The sequence below is a fragment of the Engystomops pustulosus genome, chromosome 5 (genome assembly GCF_040894005.1).
Source record: "Engystomops pustulosus chromosome 5, aEngPut4.maternal, whole genome shotgun sequence".
Classification (NCBI taxonomy): Eukaryota; Metazoa; Chordata; class Amphibia; order Anura; family Leptodactylidae; genus Engystomops; species Engystomops pustulosus.
In genome coordinates this window covers 99,309,154-99,333,747 of record NC_092415.1, presented here as the reverse complement: position 1 = coordinate 99,333,747, position 24,594 = coordinate 99,309,154, and the positions used below count along the sequence as shown (strand labels likewise).

Below are 24,594 nucleotides of genomic sequence, written 5' to 3'. Positions count from 1 at the left end.
TGCTGTAGGGGGACAAGAAGTTACAAAGGGCGGAGGACGGATGCTAGTGATCGGCATCTAAAGGATAGTTTGTACAAATAAAAACAAGAAATGTTGAGTCTTTTTTAAGCCACTCCAACAACAAAGAAAAGGAAAAAATAAATAAACGGAGAACACGAGGAGGGCATAATAAAAAATCATATGACCTAAAAAAATCAAACCCCTAAACAAACTGTTACAATAAAAATGTTTAATCTTACTAAGTATACATTAACAGCAGAGGTATCTAAAGGACTTTCCTTTTGTCCTAGCCAATCACCAAATGACTTTTAATAATTTTTGGATATAAACATTTTTATTAGAAAATTAACAATTAAACAACACTTTGCCTTGAAGGAAACTAGCTAACAGAAACCCTCCAAGTAATTCATAATAAATCAAAATTTTACCAATTACACAACCAGGGACATTATATAAGAATGTTTCATGATATGGTCCAGGAAGATTCTAGATCCCTTACAGCTAAGAATAAAAAACTGTTGGTCCATTAAGACTAATAAGAACCTCACCAAAGGCAAGACCCAAGCCCTGAAGAATTCTTCGGAAAATAGAGTTCTGGTGTTCTGTCCTGCAGACCTGGGTGGTGGGCTAGTTATTCTATCTTTCTCCTTCTACTAATATGGATCACTACACATCTTATCCGATCCTCACTAGAGATGAGCGAGTATACTCGTCCGAGTATACTGCTCGGTCGAGTATTAGCATACTCGGACCGGCTCGTTACTCGGACGAGTATCTCGCTGGCTCGAGATTGAGCAGTAAATTAATAAAATAAATTGAATAAAAGTATTTTTATTGTAAAAAAAATATTACACATGTTTCCAGATGTTTTACTTGTAAGAACACATTGAACTAACACTATTCTGCACTTTGCAGGTGTTTGCACGTGTCTCCCGCTAAGTTAGGAGATGTGCACGAACATCTGGAATGTGAAGAATAGTGTTCTTTTAATGTGTTCTGCACTTAAATGGTCCTGTGTTCACCTATCGGAAGACACGCGCGCACACCTGCTATGTGAAGAATAGAATAGAATTAAAACATAAAAAACAGTGTAAAACATCTGCAAACATCTGGAATATTTTTTTTGCACTGTTCTTTTCATGTTCTGTTTTATTAAAAAATGCTCGGGTCTCCCATTGACTTCAATGGGGCTCGTTATTCGAGACGAGCACTCGAGCATCTGGAAAAGTTTGTCTCGAATAACGAGCACCCGAGCATTTTAGTGCTCGCTCATCTCTAATCCTCACTATTACAGTGAGGTTGCAGAGAATAAAGTTCCCAGCTGCCAATCATTTCCTCAGCACGCAGTTCCTTCCCTTCACCAACAGGTTGTGGACAAAATCAAAGTGTGCACTGCGCAATACTAATAGTCCCGAGGTGCAACTCACTACTAAAACATTGTCCAGAGAGACGTTACATCTCCTACACTGCTCAGTGGGTTAAAATAGTGGTGTCTGGTTTTAAGAAAGGAAGTACTCTTTTTCACAATCTGCCCGATTAACTGCAATGGGTTTTGTGTTCAGGTAAAATTTTGCCCCAAAATACATACATACCTCTCTAGTTTTATATTAATTGTCTGGATATGGCCTTTATCGACTACTGATGGTAGATTTTGGTATTTAATATGTACAAACCCTGCCGTGACATAGGTCCATTTTTGTTTTTTAAGTTAACCTCTACTTCACTGTAGTGCAGATATATGTTTCTATTTCACAAAATAGATTTTGCTGGTTTGAGCTGATGTCAAATGGCATGCACTATTTTCCTAGTACACATGCATGTGTAATCAAAATATTCCATTATTAAGATTTCAGAAGCTGGTGCTTAGTAAAGACATAGGTTGCTAATGGTTAAAATTTTATTTAACTAAAATAAAACTTCAAGGGTGCCAGCCACAGTGTGTAGAACATTCCAACCAAACACCAATGGATCTGGGTACTTTAACAAAAATCATATTTTTGTGGGGTTTTGCCCATGGTTGGGTTCCAGACTAAGAATATTTCCTAAAATCCTGCCTTTTTTCTGTACATGGTACAGAAAACATGGTAGATTCCATATTCTGTATAAACAAACCACAAAGAATCAAGCATAAACCATACTTTTAATTTTAATACACTATTTTGGTGTACAGAGCTTCAATGAACCATCATAGTCTTTCTCAAAAAAGACAGTGTAGATGGTACTTTATGAATATGAACAGAAGTATCTCCTTCTAATTTTGGATTTAAGTTCCATAGCTCTATCCATGCTGATACACTATAACATATTGCTGGCTTCATGTGTTAACAGCATGCAAATTAGCTTTCTTTTATAGAAAAAGAAAGCTGTGACCCTACCGCCTTTGAAAGCAGCAGGCTTGGATCTTGAGTTGCATAACATTTCATAAGCACTGATTAAATGTTGTATGGTCTATCTAGATACAGATCCCTAATACTTACAGTAAGTGACTCATTGCTGCTATATTGAAAACACTAGATTGAAAATAAATCTCAAAAGCAGTCCTTTCTATAGATAGACAGATAGATAGACTTTTCCCACCATTTCAGTGTCCTGTTACTCAGCCTGGATTTGATTGCATAAAACAGAGAGAAGAGCAGAACTTGTTTGAGATAATTTACTGCTGTATGCACAGTTGTTAGTCTCCATTTAGCCTGATTAAGTGGATCAGAATAATATCAGAATAGTATCTTCTGCTCTCTTGATATGGAATGGACAATCTACTAAACTGTTTCCAAAGCATTAAAATAGACTTAGCCTTGGACTCCGCTATGTAAATATCAACAGTAAGTTTAATTGTGGGATAGGATAATTATCTCAAGGCTTTGTAGGACAAAATATATATCTGCTGTCCCAAATCCTCATAGAATAAACTTAAAAAAAAACAACATCATGGGAAGCCACAAGATTCACAATTTACTATGATGTGTTTAATAATTTGGTCCTCCAGCAAAGTTGACAGAAATCTATGTAGGGTTTTACTCTGCTTTCCTAGTAAAGGGAAACGTGTATAAAAAATCCAGACTTGCAGCTCAGTAGTAGTTAAAAATGTGTATTTATTAGATTGCTTCAGTGGACAACATGTTTCGAGAATGTACCGTTCCCTTTATCAGGTCCAAAAGGCATGTAACATGCATTTAAAAAACTCAAAAAACTGAGATACTTGATAGTACAAAGTAAAAATAAAATGCTTGTATAACCACATGGAAATGTTAGTTAATACGTAAAGAAAAATAAAAAAGGGAGCTATAAAAAGAGGTTTTTTTTCATATTTCTCATATGTATAGACTAACACGTCCGTTTGATTATACATGCATTTTTTTTTCTCTGAACCATGTACTACTACCATCTTATACCATGTTTTTTGGCCCACAAAATTTGACAGTCAAGGGTCCCAAATTTCTAGAGGCAGCCCTGTGCCCAATACCTGACCAGGAAAATGCATCACCATTGGCCTTTGTCCACATAAATATGTTAATCATAAATGCCCTCCAGGTGAAAAAAACGTACCATGTGCAATCCTGCATTCCAGTGATAACAGGATATAGTAAAATATATGTACCAAACATCACCTTGAACTTTGGGTGAAACCACCATTAGAAAAAGTAAAAATTTAAATGCATGAATTGTTTTCTAAGTTGTTTGAAAGACAACAAGTTTGAAGATGCTATTATAAAGTAATGTTTTAAATAAGTGCTTGAAATACTATGAAAATACATATGGTGCAATTTCTCTATAAATTTATAAATCAATCAAGCAAGACAATTCCTTAAATATCAACATTTTGTATAAAATGATGAAAAAAAGAATTATTTTGTATAAAAAATAATTTCATTGCGTCCTATAAATACTGTCTGTTGTTTTTTCATGTAAGATACTATGTGTTTCCCACGGGATCATTCAAAGAGGAAATATAAATTTTGTCTAGCGTATTTTAAAAAGGAGTATTAACCCTGGAGTTATATGCCTGAAGCAAACTGAACATTTTACCTGGAGAGTGACAATCTGTTGCCTCCCAAACCATGACCTGCACAACAACGGACTGCCTTATCATTTTGTACATGCTTCTTTTGCCTGAAGCAGCCTTCACAAAGACATTGGCTCGAATTCAAGGCTGTTTCAAGTAGTTGCGATTGTGTTGAGCAATATAACTTATGTTTAGAAAGGCCAACTGTTAGATGGATAATAAATATAAACAAAGGTCAATGCTGAAGAATATGCTGCGCTGTAATAAGCAATTTGTACCAAGCAATAGTTGTAGGTTTTCATGGACAGAAGTAAATTTGGTCTTTTGTGACTAGACTTTGAGAACAAGGAGGGGAGGAGTGAGTAATGAAATAGAATGGCAAACATCGCCAAATGTATCAAAATCCACATGTCACTTATAGGAGAAATAAATTAGTATCCTGTGTGAAAATATTTACACTTTACAATTACAAATATGTTCCATATCAGTTTTTTTTAGAAAACAAGTATGTGTTTAATTAGTTTTAAATCTATTGCATTCCCTCCAGTAAAGAAAGCAAGTACAGTATTGTTAAATGAAAGGAGAACTTTATGTTTCAGTAACACCACCTGGCTGTGTCTACCAATGTTACTCCTGCTACCCACTGCTCAACCCTTTCAAGAAGTAAAAGCTGTACATTTGCCAGTAGGGAATGCTGGCCCATTAAGAGAAGACCTTGCAGTTTTTCTCCCAGCCCTTAAGGTGTATCTTTGGGCTATAAAAATCAGCTTCTTCTTATGCGGCCACAATCATATTTTAATAAAACTGCCCCATTAGGTTGTGCTTAATGCAAACAGTTCATTATTCCTTACTATTGTACTACATTTGTATATTGAGACATTAAAAAAGAAAGTCATATATATACAGTACCTTTCCCACATACTGTGGTTCAGATCCCATGTATTCTTCCAGCACAAAGAACTGATTCCATACCCATCCACGTTTAACTCTTTGTGCTGCTGATCTCCTTCCAGACATTGTGATGATAACATTTTCTTTTAGCTTTGATGCTGAAGTTTGTGGGGGCTGCTGGGAATATAGTGGTGTTAAAAGACCTCCATCGAAAAGGAACCAAAGAAGCAGCGATAAGCAGTTCCTTGTAAGCATTGGAAAAGACGTCCCTACAGCCTGGTAGTTAAAATGCCAACACTTGCTGTAAAACTGTAGGATCCAGCTTGATGCGCACCTTTTCCTCACCATACAAGTTCTACTGTTATAAAATGTGCATAAAAAGTATTTCTTCAGCTGGCAATGTTGTCCTCACATTGAGATTCACCAATAGATTCCTGCAATAACATCAAATAAAAGTTACTCTTTGCAAAGACTGTAAAGTTAGTAAAGGTAGTAAAGTAGATATAGTGGCAAGACAAATGTTTTTCTTATGATAAACATTAAAAATTATAGTGAGTAGAGATAAACAACTGGAAATGCATTTTAATAAGATATATTAATATGTATATGAGTAAATATAACAGAAACAATTGGAGAATATTGCTGTGTGAAGGAGGGGGCATCCCAAGAGATCTAAACACTAATATTACTAGAATATATTGATATCGAAATAATGGATGTTTGCTTGTGATATGAAATTGAATAAAAGAAATATATATTACTATAGATACATTTTTATCTAAATACTTGCCAGTGGATTATTAATCCAAGGACAATTGGAAAAAATAACAGGTTTCATCTATAGTACAAGCAATATATACTTAAGTCTCTCATTGAATAATAATTATTCATTAGGGACTCCTTTAGACTCTACAATAAATCTTTTTTATGCAGTACATGTTCTATGAAGCCTCTGTCTATAGACTTGAGAACATTTTTTTATGTAAGGATACTTTATTTCTGCAAATATTGGTTGCTGGAAACTTGGACTGAAACCATGAATATGTGAATATGATAAGGTATTCTTTCATCCACAGATATGAAAGATCTATCTTTCTTATGACTTTTTATTGATCATATAAAACCTTGTGATATATTTTGTTACAGAAAAATGCATCTCTCTTATTTCTCTTTCGCCTACTCTGGCTTATAACTATATGTATATAACATTTCCCTGCATGCTGTAGAAGCACCATACATATCAAACAGATCCGGAGAGGATCAGGAGAAGTTGCTGAAGTTATAATGACCTAACTGCTTACATACCTGCATAGTATTTCACTTGATCTTTTTTCATTTTTCCATAGAGAATTGCAGAATCATTAAGTTGACCATTATCCTGGTCACTATATAGAAGGGTTCGGCCACTTTCAATAAATCTCTTCCATTAGACATGTCTCTGCATGTATATGCACCTGTACCTTTGCCTCCTTTGAGAGCTTCTTTCACAGCATTCGGCACTCTGCAAATATGCACAGCTATCTCCTCACTGCTCTAGGTCTCAATGATAGGGACTGGGAGGGGAGGGAGCAGGATTAGTCTTAACTCTCTTGCTACAGCTCCTCCTATTCAGCAGACATATAATCAAAGAAGCATGGAGAGTCCGTATACATCACACATGTAAGTAAAAGGACTGCCAAATTACTTGATGAACATGCAGGGCTTATTTTTAAGGCAGTATAGGTATATGTGCAATCCCTTTAAGCCTCTGTCTGTTTTCTGTGAATTAACATCAAACATGATTGAGGCTAATCACTGCAATGAGAAAGGGTAGGATATAGCATGTTTTCATTAGTAACATGCATTTAAAGGTTTACTATTATTACCTGAACTTTTAATCTATGTCATTAAAATGGTTTTAAATGTTGAGCTATGCCTTAGGTGAAATTTGGTGCACAATAGTAGACCAAGATATTTACCTGATATTGCATCCAAATTAAAACACCAAACTATTATTTTGTATTCTTAGCTTTAAGACAGCCTTAGAAGGAACCTGTCACCATATTTTTCACAAATGCATCTAGTGGTAGGAGCCTTAGTAGCTAACTGACACCCATCTTTTAGCTAAAAATCGTCCCCCTCAGATTCCTACGTATTCAACTTTAAAATTTTACCTAGTATCCAAGGAGGTCTATAGCGAGTCGAGGTGGGTGTAGCCTCCTCAGACTGAATCCAGCAGCGCCTCCTCATGCTTTCTCTGCAGGCAGCAGTAATGTCATGTAACCAGGGTGACATCATCGCAGGTCCTTTAGCCTTCTAACATTAGCAAACTGTACAACAGGCAAATATCGCATGAAATCATACAGGAGCAGAAGTCCATGCAGGCATGCTGTGATTTTTCAGGTATGTGGTCAGGTATGTGCATTGGGTACAGTTTGCATATGTTAACAGGCAAGTTTATAACTCCAATTTTATGGGGATGTAAAGGATGTGAACAATTCTTAGCTAAAATAGGGGGTCAGATGATTACTTGGGCTCTATAGGAACCCCATATCTAGTTGCCTTAGTAACACTAGCTTGTGTGTACTTTTGTGCCTAAACAGCTCATCAAGAAATTATCTCTGGAGGCAAACTTCAAAACCTTAATACTTTTTATAAACTATTTATATTTTACACCACTTAAGGCAGGGGTCTCAAACTCGCGGCCCGCGGGCCAACTGCGGCCCGCGGGACAACATTTTGCGGCCCCCACCTGGAAAAGCACCGCCCGCCGTGTATTCACGGCGGCGGTCGGGTCGCGCTGCATGGAGAGGGCTCACGGGCTGAGCCCTCTCCATAGCCGGTAAGTCTTTGCTGCATATTGCAGCAAAGGCTTACCGGTAACACCCGCGATCGGTGCTAGCACCGATCGCGGGTGCTTTCACAGCGATGGCTGCCGGCAAAGCTGCCGGCAGCCTCAAAAAGATAGCGGCGCATGGGCGCCGCCATCTTACCTGGGATCGCCGCTCCCCCGGGGGCAGCGATCCGTCTCCATGGTAGCCTCGGGTCTTCCGTAGACCCGAGGCTATTTCGTTTTAACCCCTTCATTACAATGTGCTGATAGCACATTGTAATGAATGAGGAGTAAAATCCCCATATACTGCCATACTGTAGTATGGCAATATATGATAGGATCGATCAGACAACCTAGGGTTAAAGTACCCTAGGGAGTCTGAAAAATAGTATAAATAAAAATAAAAAAAAGTTTTTTTAAAAAAAATTATAATAAAAAAACATTAAATTTCAAATCACCCCCCTTTCCCTAGAACTGACATAAATATAAATAAACAGTAAAAATCATAAACACATCAGGTATCGACGCGTCCGAAAATGCCCGATCTATCAAAATATGATAACGTTTTTTACAATGCATTTAACCCCGTTACAGAAAATAGCGCCCAAAGTCGAAAATGGCACTTTTTTGCCATTTTGAAAAATATTAAAAAATCTATAAAAAGTGATCAGAAGGTCGTACAGTCCTAAAAATGATATAATTGAAAATATTGTCATATTTCGCAAAAAATGACACCACCCACAGCTCCGTACACCAAAGTATAAAAAAGTTATTAGCGCCAGAAGTTGGCAAAATCAAAAAAATAATTTTTGTACAGGTTTTAATTTTTGTAAATGTATGAAAACATTATAAAACCTATACAAATTTGGTATCCCCTTAATCGTACCGACCCAAAGAATAAAGTAGACATGTCATTTGGGGCGCTCAGTGAAAGACGTAATATCCAAGCCCACAAGAAAATGGCGCAAATGCATTTTCATTGCGTTTGGAATTTTTTTCCCGCTTCCGAGTACATGGCATGGAATATTTAATACCATCACTATGAAGTGCAATTTGTTACGCAGAAAACAAGCCGTCACACAGCTCTTTACGTGTAAAAATAAAAAAGTTATAGATTTTTGAAGGTGGGGAGTGAAAAATGGACATGAAAAAACAGGAAAGGGCCCGTAACCGGTTAATCCCCTTCCCTCCGGTACTTGAAAAAGATGAAGTCGCCGCTCTGAACGCACTTGGTGCAGGTCAGAGCGGCGACTTCATCTTCTTCGATGGGAGGGACACGGGGAGGCAAGTACCGGGGGGGAGGGGGGGATAGAGTGTCCCTGACTGGGCTCAGTGCGGTAGGAGCTTGGGACCCCTCGGTGCACAGGACGCGTTCATAGAGAAAACACGTCTCCCCGCTCGGGGCTTTCCTTGCGCTGGGAGACGCCATGACATTTGAATCTGAATAATGATATTTTGTAAGCGCATTTTGTGTGGAAAACTTGATGCGGCCCAGCCTTACCCAGAATCTACCTCCAGCGGCCCCCAGGTAAATTGAGTTTGAGACCCCTGACTTAAGGGATCACAATAAAGCCAATAACACATCTGTATATTGCAGAACAGGTCTCATAAAGACAGAGTTTCTCTTATGTACTGCTTCAGCCAAGAAATGGCAATCCTGGATCTAGACCTTTTAAAATTTTCTAAAACCAAACAACCTCCTTTATAAAATAAAGAATGGGATTCCAGATAAAATAACACCCTTTAACTTAGAATTATGTTTTTTGCTTATCCCTATTGTGGCTGTTTTTATCACACTCTATTATCTCCCTATTATTCTACAACAGTAGATGAGCACCCATGATTTATGCACAATAGGTATTAATTGTGAAACATTTTCAGGAATTCTTTAGTAGGCCCGATTTCCTTTTTAATGAACTTGTAAGTCAAGCTAAAAAGAGACTAGAAACTGCACAACAGCTGAATAGTGCAAAACAAGAGAGCACTGCAGGATGTACTGTAAAAGTGTTTTATTGTATATGAAATAAACAATATAGCATTTATGTATGTGCAACATGGAAAACAAAACCATAAAGTTTTATGAAGCAGATCATGACAACTCAATAATGAGATTCCAATTACAAAAAATGAACACCATAAAACCAGAATAAGATGGTATTAATGTTCATTCCAAAGTAATACTTTGTCAGCAGCATGCTACTCTAAACAACATTTTGTGGAGTGAGATTAAGCTAAGTGCATAAGAAAACATTTTCTTGCAGTTGCATCATTAGTTTCTGGATGTATAATCCAGTGAGAGCAGATTTACTACAAGTATGAGCCTTGCAGGAAGATTTGGACTCTAAAAGCTTTGCATCCCTTTGTAGTTCACCAAGAGACCAATACGCATCAAAGTGCAGTAACCAACCTTGATTAAAGTTATTGGAGCATAAAATCATGGCCATGGCTTTCTATTGTTGTGCACGTTTTACTATAATAAATGTATCAAAAAGGTTTTTTGCAGTTGAGACTTATTAAAGATTAAAAGGACGATAACACAAAAATGTTATCTTCAGCCTTGTAGAACAAAAATGAGCATTTTGATGTATTTTATTCTCAATTATTGTGTGAAAGACAAGAAACAGTAAAAGCACAGTGTAGGGATAGTGTACAATGGTCAGTGTTTTGTGTAGAAGAGCTCTACTACCCCTCTGGGGTCTCACTCTATCATTCGATATATAGGGTAGATGCCAGTGGGCAAGGTTTCATATGCTATCCCCTCACTTTTTGAATGTGTGTTATATTTTCAGCATCAAACTAATCATAATACTTTCGTTATAAAAGTGAAGTAGAATAAGGAATTGCTGTGGATACTCAGAAAGTGAAGGAAGGATATCATTCACACCGTAACTACCAAATAGCTAAATTAAAGTGCACGGACCAGTTATATATTTAATGTTCATAGATATTACCATTGTCATTACATGATCAAGCAATAATATTGTATGTAAAAGCTGACCTCTTTGTGTAGATTCTAAAAGCAAAGCTAAAATAAGATAAAGCTAATTTAAAATCTTCATATGTACATATGAGCTAAAGGGGTATTACAATGTAATTGTTTGTATTATTAACATTTATACAATTTTCCAATATACATTATGCATCAATTTCTCATAGTTTCCGTGATCTCTGCTTGCTTCCTTTCTACAGAAACCCTTTATGTTTACTTCCAGTGGACAGAAATCTGACCATGGTCACACGGCTCATTAGAATCATAGAGAGTAATCAGAGCCATGTGAGTCATACACCTGTGTGATATCACATGATCATGGTCAGATTTCTGTCCACTGGAAGCTTTCTATAGAAGGACAGCAAGCAGAGATCTAGAAAACCTTGAGGAATTCATACAGAAATTATATTGGAAAATTGTATAACGTTTTATAATACAAACAATAACATTAATTTGTTGAAATGGTAACATACCTTGAATGCTTTCTATTTTAGGAATCAATGCTTAATATTAATATGTTTATTGTTATTATTAGGGCCAGGATATTGCAACACAAACATTTACTATATTTGTTTTACCCATTAGCGATAATGCTGTTTGGGGGTTTATGTCCAAGCCCTTTTATGCCTTTTTTTACCCTCACATAAGCCACTTTTATTGACAAATGATGGATTTTTTGCAACCTAAGTTCAGTTTTTGAATGGCATCATTTTAGAGGAAATAGAAATTGTTTATAAATGTTAACTTTATTTCAGTAATATTTTATATTTTTTAGGTGAATTTACAGTGTTTACCAGTGTTATAAATTGGTATTACTTTAGTCTCTGGGTCTGTACAATTCTGGAGATACCAAGTTAGTGTGTGTGTTTTTTTAAGGTTTTGCATGATGAAAACACTGTTCAATAAATAAGAGAGCTATGTTATTTGAAAATTGCCATCTTTTATTTATTCACCTTTTAGATGACCTTTTCATTTGATTTGTTTTTGGGCAGTAACAGCTAATAGAATCACTTTTTCAACTATACCTTTGGATAACTGTGCAAACTTTTGATCACTTTTAATTTGAAATTATACAGATGGCAAAATAATGAAAAATTTGGACATTTAGACTTTTTTCCCCCTTATGACAGGAAATAATTGTTTTCATATAAGCAAGTATGGTAATGCCCACCCAACAATAGGGTATCAGAGGGTAAACTCCTGTTTCTTACATTGTGCAGATCCGTGTAAATATCTTTAGATGGTTCTCCACAAAACATGCTATCCAAGATACATATAAAACCAGAACTGTAATCTTTTTTGTGTGGTAAAACAAATTGCAGCAGTAACACATATACCTTAATACATACAATCATATTATTACATAAATTCAAAAACTATAAAAGACCAAGACAACTCACATATCCCAAAATATCCTATTATAGACAGCGTTATGTCATAAAAAAACAAACACTTTCAAGGCTGCATTCAAACCTCTTGGGACTAAGGTTTAAACTCATATATTGCTATAGATTCTTTTTTTGACATTTTCGCAATATACTGTAGTTACCGCCTCTCCAATCTTTCTTAACTTTCTTTAGGGCAGAGAATTTTAGTTTACTGGGGTCTTTTCTATGATGAGTTTTAAAATGTGCTGATAAACAATGTTTCTCAAAACCTTTTTCAATATTGCGTATATATGTTCCATCATTCTTGTTTTCAGTTATCTACATGTGTGACCCAAACACTGCCTGTTATAGGCATTCAATAATATAAATGGTCCCTATGGAGTCACAAGTTTATGTTTCTTTTATTTAATATTGAAATGAATTTGATCTAGATTGAAGCATGTTCGTTTTTCTTGGAAAATTTGGTAGTTATGTAAGAGCTATTTTATTGTTGAGATATGGTGCTCTGGTGTACACCATAGGGCAGTGATGGCGAACCTATGGCACTGGTGCCAGAGATGGCACTCAGAGCCCTTTCTGTGGGCACTCAGGCCATCACCAGAGATGACTCCAGGTATCTTCCTGCAGTCCCAGACAGCCCAGGACTTGCTGTGCACAGAGCTATTTTAAAGTGACAGCTGTACCTGGGACTATTTTCTGCTTTATTAGTGTCCTCAGGGGCTGGTATCAATGAAAGCTGTGACAGAGAAGGGAGTATAAATCAGAAATTAAATTTCTGTGTTGGCACTTTGCGATAAATAAGCGGGTCTTTGTTATAGTTTGGGCACTCAGCCTCTAAAAGGTTTGCCATCACTGCCATATGGGGTTTTAATGGTTGTTTTTTCCCAATGATATATCATGATATAATGTCACTACTGCTCTATATTTAATACCGTAGATGCTTCTCATGTTATATCCTGAAGTGAAGTAACAACATATAACAACAATATATCATCTTTCATGACAGCAGATTATATACCAAAAAATAAGAAGTGGCATCTTGAGTGACAGCATATACCATGGAAGCGATAGTTGTCTTTAAATAATCAAGTAACTAAAGAGATCAGTAGGTTAGATTGCATTGCATTTTTTAAGTATATTTTTAATAACTAATTTTAATAAAATATTGCCCAGAGGATACTTTTGGTGTTGCAAGATATACCATTTATTTCTTTCGTTAATTGTTTTCATATTTTGATAGACCGGCCTTTTTGGTAGGTGAGAATAACATATTTATGATTTTTTTCATTTATTTTTAGATGCTTTATAGGGAATTGTTTCACTGTTTCAGGCCAAGTTTCTACAGAGTTAGGGTTTTTGGCACATGAACATGTGCATTCCACAGACCACAAACAAGGGTTGGGTGTCATTGGAGTATGAGAGCTTCCACGCTGATGGCATCGCATTGACAATAGAAAAGACTGCCCAATTCAGAAACTCAGCCAGAAATATGACCTGGTTTGGGTTTTTCATCGCTTTACCAAAATATCAATTGTTGTCACAAATATTTGTCACAAATAGAATCTGTCTTATCCACTAGTGTAATAAAGGAAACATATATATGCATAGCAATTGAGCAATATACTTACATAGCTACAAATACTGATTCCCTTTTGGCTCAACAACACAGAGTATTCTGTTTCTCCACACCAAGTGCATCATGTGTCTGCTGATAGAAGAAAGAAATACTCATGTCATATTGGGCTGAATTAACACTCACGTACTCTCTCTAGACATGATGCAGCTGTTCAGTTGTTATTGAGCTACAGGTGCGTTAGTATGCTATGCTGTCCTCAAGTTAGATTGTCTATTGATGCAGTACAATAAGAAGGTAGAGAATTTCTGATGAAAATACTTGCTCGGAAGCAGTTATTGTATTACTATTCTAAGTATGAGTTTCAGCAAAATATATCAATATGTATCTGTCACAAGGGAGTTGGAACAGACTGATGATCTGCACAGCACTAGAGAAGATAATAAACTGCATGTCTTCAAGTATCTTTTGCTGAAAATCAAGGGGAATCTAAGTAATAATAGGATTATGAGGTTCTTGATGGAACAGAGCTTCAGTTTAGCATTGTGAACTGATGATTGTAACGAAAAATGTGGACCGCAAGAAAATCGTGACAGAATTTTATATTTCATTAAAAACATATTCTAAAGTCAAAACCTGACAAAAGTTGACCATGTTTAATTATCATGAACAGAATGACATCTTTTAACATATGCTTAATATTACTCCAATCACAGGCTCCATTGCAGAGAACAGATGGAGTTGTTAATAGGGAGGGTGAGGAATTAAATTGAAGACATGTTTTCTAATCCCACACCATGTCCTAGCGAAACCAAAAAGCCTTTTTGTTTACTTTCAATTCTTTTTATTCTACCTCTGCAGATTTAATGAACAAGCAAACTTAACATTATCACTTCTACCTTCACATCAAGGAACTTACATCATACTGACTTAAATAAACATAACTACCAAATAAATCAAGATAAGAGATGGCACCAGTAAGTTTTACATGAATAATACAGTGCAAGTAAAAGAAAACACTGATCACTGTTCCTTATCAAATTAGCATTTTTATCATTTTACATGGAAATGTTGACATTTTTTTGTTCTCTCTTTTGCCTTGTTTTTCAAAGTCAAAAAATAACGAAAAAGCCTTTTTACATTGTACCTGAAAGCATTTCACTGTATTGATGAGAAATGTTTTATCCTTATAACCATAATTAATAACCTTAATTCCCTTTCCTACATAAAAGCTCTATATGTTGCTCTATGTTTCTAGCAACAGCACAAGTGAGAAATTTGTGAACATGTGACATTTTAGCCATTCAGTAAATGGGCAATGGACAGCCCATTTGCCAAAAATCTAGCCAAATATAAACTAAATCGAAATATAAATATGCAATAAAAAGGTTAATGAGCAACAAATTTTCATTCAGCACCTTCCGATCTACTATGAATTTGTGTGACTTTTAAAAAATTATAGTACATCTACAATTGTGGCAGTGAGTAGTAAGCCCCTGGTTTAGCACAAATGTTGTCTGTGACCGTACACTAAGTCAGAAAAACAGTAATGAAATAAAACTGACAAGTGGGATTAAAATGGAGAAGGTTTTTAATTTTTTTTCCTTTTATTTTAAGTAAATGGACCAATTGTATTATGTTAGCTACCACTGCTTGTTCTCTGTCTTCTGCATTATGTAAACAAACTGCAGATGTGTTTTTAAGGGGACATTAAAACCTTTATCCTTAAAGCGGAAACAGTTCAGAATCGGAAAGACATGTTAAGTACATACCTTATGAGAAAACAGATGGCACACAGCTGTGAGGTTCATGTTTAGAGACAACTTTGTGCCAACAGGGAAAACTAATCTCAGCTTTAACAAAGTTTTCTAAGACAGTATGTCACTGAATATACCGTTATATAAGCTCCCTTATAGCCGTTGTACTGTATTTATTGTGGGTAAATTTGTTCCCATCTTGCCTGCATGCTAAGGCAACTGGTAGCCCCTCGAGTCAATAAGACATCATATTCAAAAGACAAATTAAGTCATATGTTTGCCAGCCTATAGACACAGATATAATATTTATAAGGCAAGGAGCCAGAAATAACATCAATGCCACACTAGTCATACTACTCAAACTGAGCGGTAGCATATACCTACCAGCATTGTCATTACTGGATGAGACTTGTAGAGGAATTATAGCTGGTATGCTAAATTTCATGAAGTGGTAACATTTTTTTTTTTTTACAAACAAATAAAGTAAAATTTTAATGCTTATTAGATGGAATATGGCTAGTTATGAGTGGACCCAAATTATTTTGGAAAAACTACCCAAGCACCAATTGTGGTGTTAACTGTTTTAATGGCACTGGCAAAGTCACCAGCAGCATTCAAATAACCTATTGCTATGAGCACATTGCCATTTTGAGGGGACCAGCTGCTACTGGACAGCCGTGGGTAAATTAATTGTTGCTGGCAAAGTCATCAGCAGTGATCATGGCTTTAAAGGTGGGAGGGGTTGACCCAAACCTGCAAAGTTTGGTACAAACGGAGAAAATGAAAAACAGATATACAAGACATACAAGACACCATATTAAAAGAGTTAATATCTTGAGCATGTTTCTTTGTGTTAAAGTAAAAGTAGTGTTAATGGCTAAGGCTTTAAGGCTAAAGTGAGACCAAACCTAGAACTGCTGGCTTGAACTCACGTGCTGAGTATATGGGGCTTAGTCTTTGGGACTTAGCATTGTGGGGGTATGTATTATGAGACTTAGTCTTTGGGTGTTCTAGCAAAGTTACTTTAACACAAAGAAACATATTGGTTAAAATATTAACTTAACTTAATTCAGACCTTAATGGTAGGTTTCAGCATTGTGGTAAAAGTATGAAATATAGTCATAGCTAGTTGTTTCAAGTTCTTTTGAACTCTGGTAATTTAATTTGTAAGCAGAATCAACATGGCCCTCTGCCGCCTTCTTTGCTTCCATTTTCCCATGAATATGGCATGTTAATGAATGTACATGCTATGGCATCTTCCAGTGTGTCATGTTACTTGACATTGGTGCTAAGGATTATGGCAAAACTATTTTTTCAAAACCAGCCATGTCATAATTCATAGATTTCAACTCCCTGTTGATGAAACTATGCTTGGATTTGGTTGCATTTGTAAACTCATGCTGGAAAATGTTTGAGGAACCATAGAAGAAGATATGGCATAGCTTGGAAATATGTCACAAACCTAACACCTTGGTACAGGTGTAGCCACACCCCTCTCATATCACAAAGGGGGAAGGATTTGGTAGAAATTTCAAAAGAGCATGCCAACATGTACTATTTTTTAGTTATCTTGAGACTCCAAATACCACCTTAAAGACTGCCCACTAGCTGAGGTCTCACAGCACAGATATATGCTACTGTTCATTAGTAAGACTTTTATTTTTATAGCTTTTATTTTTATAACTGTTTTTGTAGGTATTGTAGGCATATTGTTTCATAACCTTTTTACCTGTCAATTATATATTTTATGTGTATACTGTACTTTTGTATATTAAATATTAAAAACTTAACGTTTCTGCTTGTAGCCTTAGAGAATCGAATTTTCTGAAGTGATAGCATTGCCAGGATACATTTATTTTAGTAATTGTATAGATAATTTTCAATCTGGGTGTCTAATTTGTAAATTTGCAATTTTAATATATTATAATATTATTGGGAGAAAGATAGGTGGCGGCAGTAGCAAGGAAATCTAGTGAAGCCAGGTCTAGGAGAATAAAGTTTAAAGTAAAAGTGCCATCTTGCATATGTGGGCAGGGCTAAATTCTCTCTAGTCTCTTTAGTGTAGGTTCACCCAGTTATGTAACTCAAGAGTGGGAGGTTCTTTACGGGCATATAAAGACCATTAACTTTCTCTAGCATCACAGTGGGGCTTGAAACTTTCTAATCTGCTCAGGTAGATTAATTTTAAAATGAGGGACAGAGGAGCAGAAACTTAAAGGGGTTGGTCACTTAGACATACATCTGCATGTATATTCCCTGTTGTGACTGCACCCTGTATTTATACACAACTTCCTGTTTCTCACTGCTTCAGTATATCCTAATGGAAACCTCCACTGTGTCTTCTTTCCTCTCAGTCCATCTCACTTGCGGACACAGGGAGAGGGGAAGGTAGGAGCAGGATGAGTGATCATCTCCTGCTGCAGGTCCTTCCAATTCATCACAGCCCAGACATGTAACAAAGATCCACAAAGAGTTTACAGATGACACTATAGGAAGCATCAGGGATGATGAATCAATTGTTGAACTTTCAGGTATTATTATTAAGGCAGTGAAGACACATAGGAAATTTATGTAAAAGGGTGGCAAAGAGTGCATTTAAACCAATGCATAGTTCCATTGCAGAAATGCTAGGTGTTCAATGTTTAAACGGCCATCCAGTAATCTGCAGAAGCAGTACAAATGAAACTAATGTGAACATAGGTAGAGAGCTGTTATAATGCAACATCCCCCACCGGGGTCTAATCTTTTCTTGGGGCCTGGAGGCAGCCAGGGCCCAGAATACCGGAGTGGCTGGCAGTTGCGGCCTAGGCACGCTGTGGTCACGGTGCTTGATATGGGACCAGAGGGCTGTCCTACAGCCTGGCAGGTCTCCAGCAGGTGGTGTGTGCAAGAAATTAAATGAGAGCGAGAGGCTGTTGTACTGAATCTCCCTGGGGAAACCCCTTAGATGTCAATAGTAAGAGTCCCTGAGTAATGGATGGGGCACCCTTGGTGTAAAAGCTGTACTTAGGGAACAGACGGAGGCAACATTGTGCAAAAGTAACTCACAGTTCTTTAATGGAACAAATGCTGGATTATTGGAGAAGTCCGGATTATTGGAGTGGTCATGTAGAGTGATCCTCAGGAGTATATTCACCAGCCTGGTAGCAAGTACCAGGCTGGGAGGTAGCTGTGTCCAGGTATGGAAGCTGCAGGTTTGTTCTGGGTGTTCTGGTGTGTCTGTGCTAATGGTGCACAGGCACTGTCTCCTTCTCTCAGTGTGTGTTCTGGAAGATGAGGTGGGGCCTAAGAGGCCTGTGGTCAGAGTATGTGCTCTATGGTCTCTCTGGTAAGAGAGCAGCTCATGAGGTGAGAGCCCAGCACTAAGAGGAGGTGCTCCTCAGTCAGGAGCTGGATCCTAAGAGGTGCTCCTCAGTCAGGAGCTGGGCCTAAAGAGAGCTTGTCACTTCCTATCCAGGGGTTTTGTTAGACTCTGGTCAGGTGGTCTCACTCTCCAATCACACTCCAGCTTACAATGAAGCATATAATTGGATAACAGATATTAAACACAGATTTAACCCTTGCCTTTTCAGGCAGAATCTACTGCTGCTGAGTGCCTAAGACCTATGGCATTCTCCTTATGCGCTGATCAGACTCACTTAGAGGGGTTCTATAGGTAGAGGGCCTCATTTGCAAGCACTCCCTTGCCTATACATCCCTGACTAGCCAGTATCTATGCAGTAATCTAGTTCTCTTCTGCCCACCAGTTATAAGCTTTGTCACATTATGTCATAGTTATTATACCGTCACAGTTGTTTAAGTTATCAACTCTGTTCCTGTTCTTGTTTTGTATTTATTAAGCATATTGAAACTTTTTTAACATCGTTTTTTAGTTTCACAAGGAGCTCTGAAGTGATCATTGCTGAGCTAAGATAGTGTTGTGTATTATGTGTGACATGATCATTGCAGAGCTTATATAGTGTTGTGTATTATGTGCGACATAATCATTAAAGAGCTTATGTAGTGCTGTGCATTATGCTGTGAGGTGATCATTGCAGAGCTTATGTAGTATTGTGTATATTATACTGTGATGTTATCATTGCAGAGCTTATGTTATATTGTGTATTATGCAGTGATATGATCATTGGAAAACTTATGTAGTATTGTGTATTATGCTTCAATGGGATCATTGCAGAGCTTATGTAGTATTGTGCATTATGCTGTGATGGGATCATTGCAGAGCTTACAGTATGTAGTATTGTGTATTATGCTGTGATGGGATCATTGCAGAGCTTACAGTATGTAGTATTTTGTATTATGCTGTGATGGGATCAATGCAGAGCTTACAGTATGTAGTATTGTGTATTATGCTGTGATGGGATCATTGCAGAGCTTATGTAGTATTGTGTATTATGCTGTGATGGGATCATTGCAGAGACTATGCAGTATTGACTTATAGGGAGGTTATTAAGCCATACCTACATAAGCATATTCATTACCAAGAAAATGGGTCTTCCCTTCTAACCAAACTAAATAGATGCTACAGTCTTTATTGAAGGAAGCATCTGAGAGGTTGAATTCCCGAGAGCATTTGGAGCACATATCTGTGATGAGCAAAAGAGGTTAATAGGAAAGGGTACTATTGCAATATAATGCGTAATGTTAATCATAACACATTAGGGATGCATGAGTCAATATATACCATGCCTACAACTTTATAGTTTGAATTCCATTAAACAATGGCTCTGACTCATATTTGGATGCAAACTGATAACTATGATATGTTATTGTACTATCTCTCAGAGTTGTAGGATCATAATCCTTTTGAGCTCAACAACAGTATCTGAACAAACTCCGTTCATAGTATAGACAGGAACTGTTTGTAAGCTGCCCTAAATTCTAATAATACCTACAGAGAATTGTAAAGCCCTCCAGGCATCTCACAAATTCTCTCTGAGTATAATCAAGTCTGATTATATTAGTTTTCCCATAAAACATTTTTTAATATGCTGCAGTATATTAAAAACTTTAGAGCAGGTGTATGCTTAAAAGAAAGTGAACGAGGGATGTGGCCTGTATGTAGCTCCTGGAGGCAGCTTTGTCAACTACTTCTCAAGACTTCTCCAAGACTGTAGAGAAAACAATGGCTGCTAAAAAGCTCATCACATTTTCATACTTAAACAGGTTCCCAGAGCAATATTCAAACTTGTGCCAAAGCTGATTTAGAAATAAAAATCCATTGTTCAAATCAGCAGAATTTAAATTCCCTGTGTTAATTATTATTATTATTGGAAAGTTGTCAACAAAATAGCCTAAACACCTTGATAAATGCGGTGTGAAGCATTATAGTTGTTTTTTTTTGATGAATGATCCCAGAATTCTGATACAAGTAGATTGATAACTCTTCTCCAAAGAGTCTACCCATGGTAAGTTATACGATGTAGTAGCTGCATTGCAAGAATAAATAAGAAACTTAGGAGATCATACAATTAATTTGAGAAATAAATTGAAAGAAATTACAGGGAAGCATAATACTTTAGTGGATGCCCACAATGAAGCTGAGGAGGAAATTGTAGTAATTAAAATAAAACTAGCTGATTTGGAACATCGCTCTTGGCAAAACAACAATAGGTTTCATAATATAAGGTTACAGATGAAAATCTACAAGAAAGATAAAAGATATGTTTGTGTCCTTCCTCCCTGACACTTCAGATAGAGGCTAAGTCATAGATAGGGCCCACAAAGTCCCCAAACCTGAAATCTTGCCCTCTTCAACCCCATGTGATGTCCTTGTTATTCTATTTTCTATTTTTAAAGCAGCTGTTTCATGCAATTATATGCAAGAAAAGTTCCAACATATCACTTGATATAGTAATCTTTCTCAAATGACATTAGTGAGGGAAAAGAATTTAAACATGCCCCAGGGTACTGGGGATGCCTGGTTAAGCAAATTATTCACAGAAATTGGGTTATCCATGTTCTATATTCCCAAATAGAGGCCACTAAGCTCTTTTCTGGATGGTCCAACCAGCAGAGGCCACCAACACACCATTAAAGAAGAAATCAGACTCCTTGTTTGGTCAAGTTGAAAGCTTTTAAATCTGACAATTTTATCACCACCAGAAGACCAAGGAAGACAACTCTACACAAAATGAAGTATCCTATATTCAAATAACTATTCTCATGGTATTTCTTTATATGGATATACAGTTATTTTTGTAGTTCAGTTATACAAGTGTTGACCAGTTATAATTCACAGTTTCCTTCCATTTTCTTTGCTAACTCTAAAAACAAAAAAGTGTGGTTCAAATAGCCATTAATTGGGCTTCCAACTCATGCAAAAAGTCATGCAGTCTCCCACTGCTGCAAAAACAATGGATATATGTGATTATCAATTGTGTCAGCAATAATGCCCCATTCTCAATAGTTGCTTTATATGCACCAAATATTCACCAAATTGACCTTATTCGAAAAAAGGTTCTTTATTGCTATTTTGGGACACAATATACTATTGCAGAATCGACATTACATTGGCATATTGCTAAAATAGTCATGACACATATAGATATTATAACAAGTCCACAAGTCAGACATTGATTCCCCCTCATCCCATGGGGTCTGAATACATCTTTGCTCAAATTTACAAAGCATTCCTCTACAGTGGAAAATGTTATTTAGGATTATCTCATGATGTGGAAATGATAATGATAGTGGAAAAGTGCAGTGACACTAAGTAAAGTTTGCCTTTGGAATGTGCAGGGGGCATCAGATTATTGAATACTGGTGCATGATCTTCAATTATATGGTGCACCCTGCACTGCTCGGGAAGTAGGCACCATCTTTTAACATACAGCATGCAACACAATTCTATTTAGTTGCTGTATTAATTGCGTTGTAAACTCTGAATAAGCACTAACACGCCCCTTTAGGTGCACAGTTTGCTAACCTTGACACAAAACTGGTGCAGACACTTCTTAAGTACATGTACAAGCTCTGAAAACATTTTTTCAGTTTCAGTGCTAAGTATGATAACCTGTATAAAAAAATGAAAAAATCCACAATTAAACAATAATTTATTGTTAACCCTTTCAGGACTCTATTTTACACTATTTTAGTTAGTGTTCTTTGCTTTTTACTCCCACTATTCCAAAATAAACTTGATAAAAGTTTTATCTCTTTGAAAATATGTACACTATTCTCTACAAGGACATAGGGGACCTAGAAAAAAGGCTCCTGGTGACAGGTTCTCAGAAGAGCACATTTGCAGTGTTTTCTAGTGGGCTCTGTTTTCATAGCTTTTTTTGTGCTCTACAAATGACATCTCCCATTTATTCTTTGGGTCAATAATATCACAGGGATGCCAAATTTATATAGGTTTCAATAGGTTTTAGTAGATTTTTTTAAAAATAAAATCTTTTGAACAAAAAGAAAATTGCCAGTAACATTTGGTTTGTGATGTGTAATTTTTGTAGGACATGCTGACATTTCCATGTTTATCAATTTAGGACCTAAGCAAAAAGTGGCAATTTTTGACATGGGGGCACTATTTTTTATTCTGGTTTTCAAGGCCGGGAATTTTTTATAATATACATATATACATATATGTATTTTCATATGTGTTCTAGGGAAAGGGGGTGAATAAAACTTTAATTTTTTTTACTACAGTTAATTTTCAATAATTGCATTGGTAAAAATTATACAATGTCACAGCGCCATAACCTGTCAGACAATCCATTTACCATTAGTTAGAAGCCACATATTCTTATCTATTGGTAATGTCAAGAAAAAGAGCTGGCACGTACAGTATTAAAAATTATTTTCAGTCTTTATTCCAAAATAAGCATAAAATATTGCTGTAGGAGAGAGGAACAGGAAGGCAGGATTAAGAGCACATTTAGCGCGAAACGGGTCATCACCTCAAGTGGGCTCATGCTTTGTTCCTCTCTCCTACAGCAAGATTTTATGCGAGTCTTGGAATAAAGAATGAAAATAATTTGTCAGAGTTTGCAAGAGTGAGCAAGCTCTATCTTTTTCCCAGGTACGGTACAGTACAGTGGGCAATGCATCCATGCAAATGGATAGACCTATTGCCCATAGAAATTCATTTGCCCATATTATACCCATATCAAATCGTTTAAACAAGGGTAACATACGACCCAAAAAAAAAAAAAAAACGTAGTGTGAAAGATGCCTCACTCTGAGAAGTAACCAATTAGTTGCAGCAAGCATGTAATAAGTCCAGCATTGTTCAAATGTTATAAATTAATTGCATAGCCTTGCTACAATTGACTCCAGTAAGGGGCAGAAGTCAATTGTAGGGAACTTTTATACCATAAGACTAACATGATTTTCACCCATGTGAACCAACCCAAATGCAAACTTTAAAAAATTTGCTGTGCTTTTGTGGCTTGCATCACAAGTGTCCAGTAAAGTATAGCTCAACACTAGTTACGGCTTTGTATTACAGCGTAATATTTTGGGCTATGTACATATAATAATTTGCTCAGACTGTATCACTTATATTTACTTTCACAAATACATTTACTAACACCATCTATGACATTGCTTGCATTGCACTATTTCCACCCCAAACAAATATGATGGGACCAGGAATACGCATGTTACAATCTGATATATTACATATTTGAAAATAAAGCAATGTAAGAAATAGCTGTATCGAAATATGTAGCATCATTATTTATGCTATCAATATTACTTGTGCATTAGGGTGCCTGAACCTGGACATGTAAGAACCACAAGATATGAGGTAAATAATAGCCAGATTTAATTCAATGTTAACACCTATATTGGCAAGTTATGCAGAAATTTAGATCTAACATTTGACTTGAAAATCAAAAATGTGTGACTTCAATAAAATTCAGCAATTTCTATTATATGTAGAGGTTTTTCACAAACAAAACATCAACTCATTGGGCCACATTCATCAAAACTAGTGCAGTCTGTACTATGATTCATCAGATTCATCAAAAGTCTTCATTAATCTGGTGCCCCCTGCACGGCTCGGGAAGTGTGCATTATTTTTTTGGGTTTTTTTGGGGTTTTTTCTTTGTTTATGCTGCAGAATTGTGGTGAAGACACAATAGGCAATAAATGTGGCGCAAACTCTGACTAAGTAGTAACACGCCTCTTTAGGTGCACATTTTTTATGTTTTGTGGGACACAGTGCAGCCGTGACACAAAA

At 36.5% G+C, this 24,594-nt stretch overlaps 1 protein-coding gene across 6 annotated transcripts in view; it reads right to left on the bottom strand.

The window, feature by feature from the left end:
* Nucleotides 1–24,594, bottom strand: part of CDH12 (cadherin 12) — a 508,006-nt gene that overhangs the window by 160,911 nt on the left and 322,501 nt on the right. For 4 of the 6 annotated variants that reach the window (XM_072152753.1, XM_072152755.1, XM_072152752.1 and 1 more), the window contains 2 exons: nt 13,712–13,791; nt 4,913–5,328 (listed from right to left, as the gene is read on the bottom strand). In XM_072152753.1, coding sequence (XP_072008854.1) covers nt 4,913–5,242 — 330 coding nt within the window. In that variant the 5' untranslated portion in view covers nt 5,243–5,328; nt 13,712–13,791. The remainder of the gene's footprint in view (nt 1–4,912; nt 5,329–13,711; nt 13,792–24,594) is intronic. The other 2 variants (XM_072152754.1, XM_072152758.1) reach the window with 1 other exon arrangement.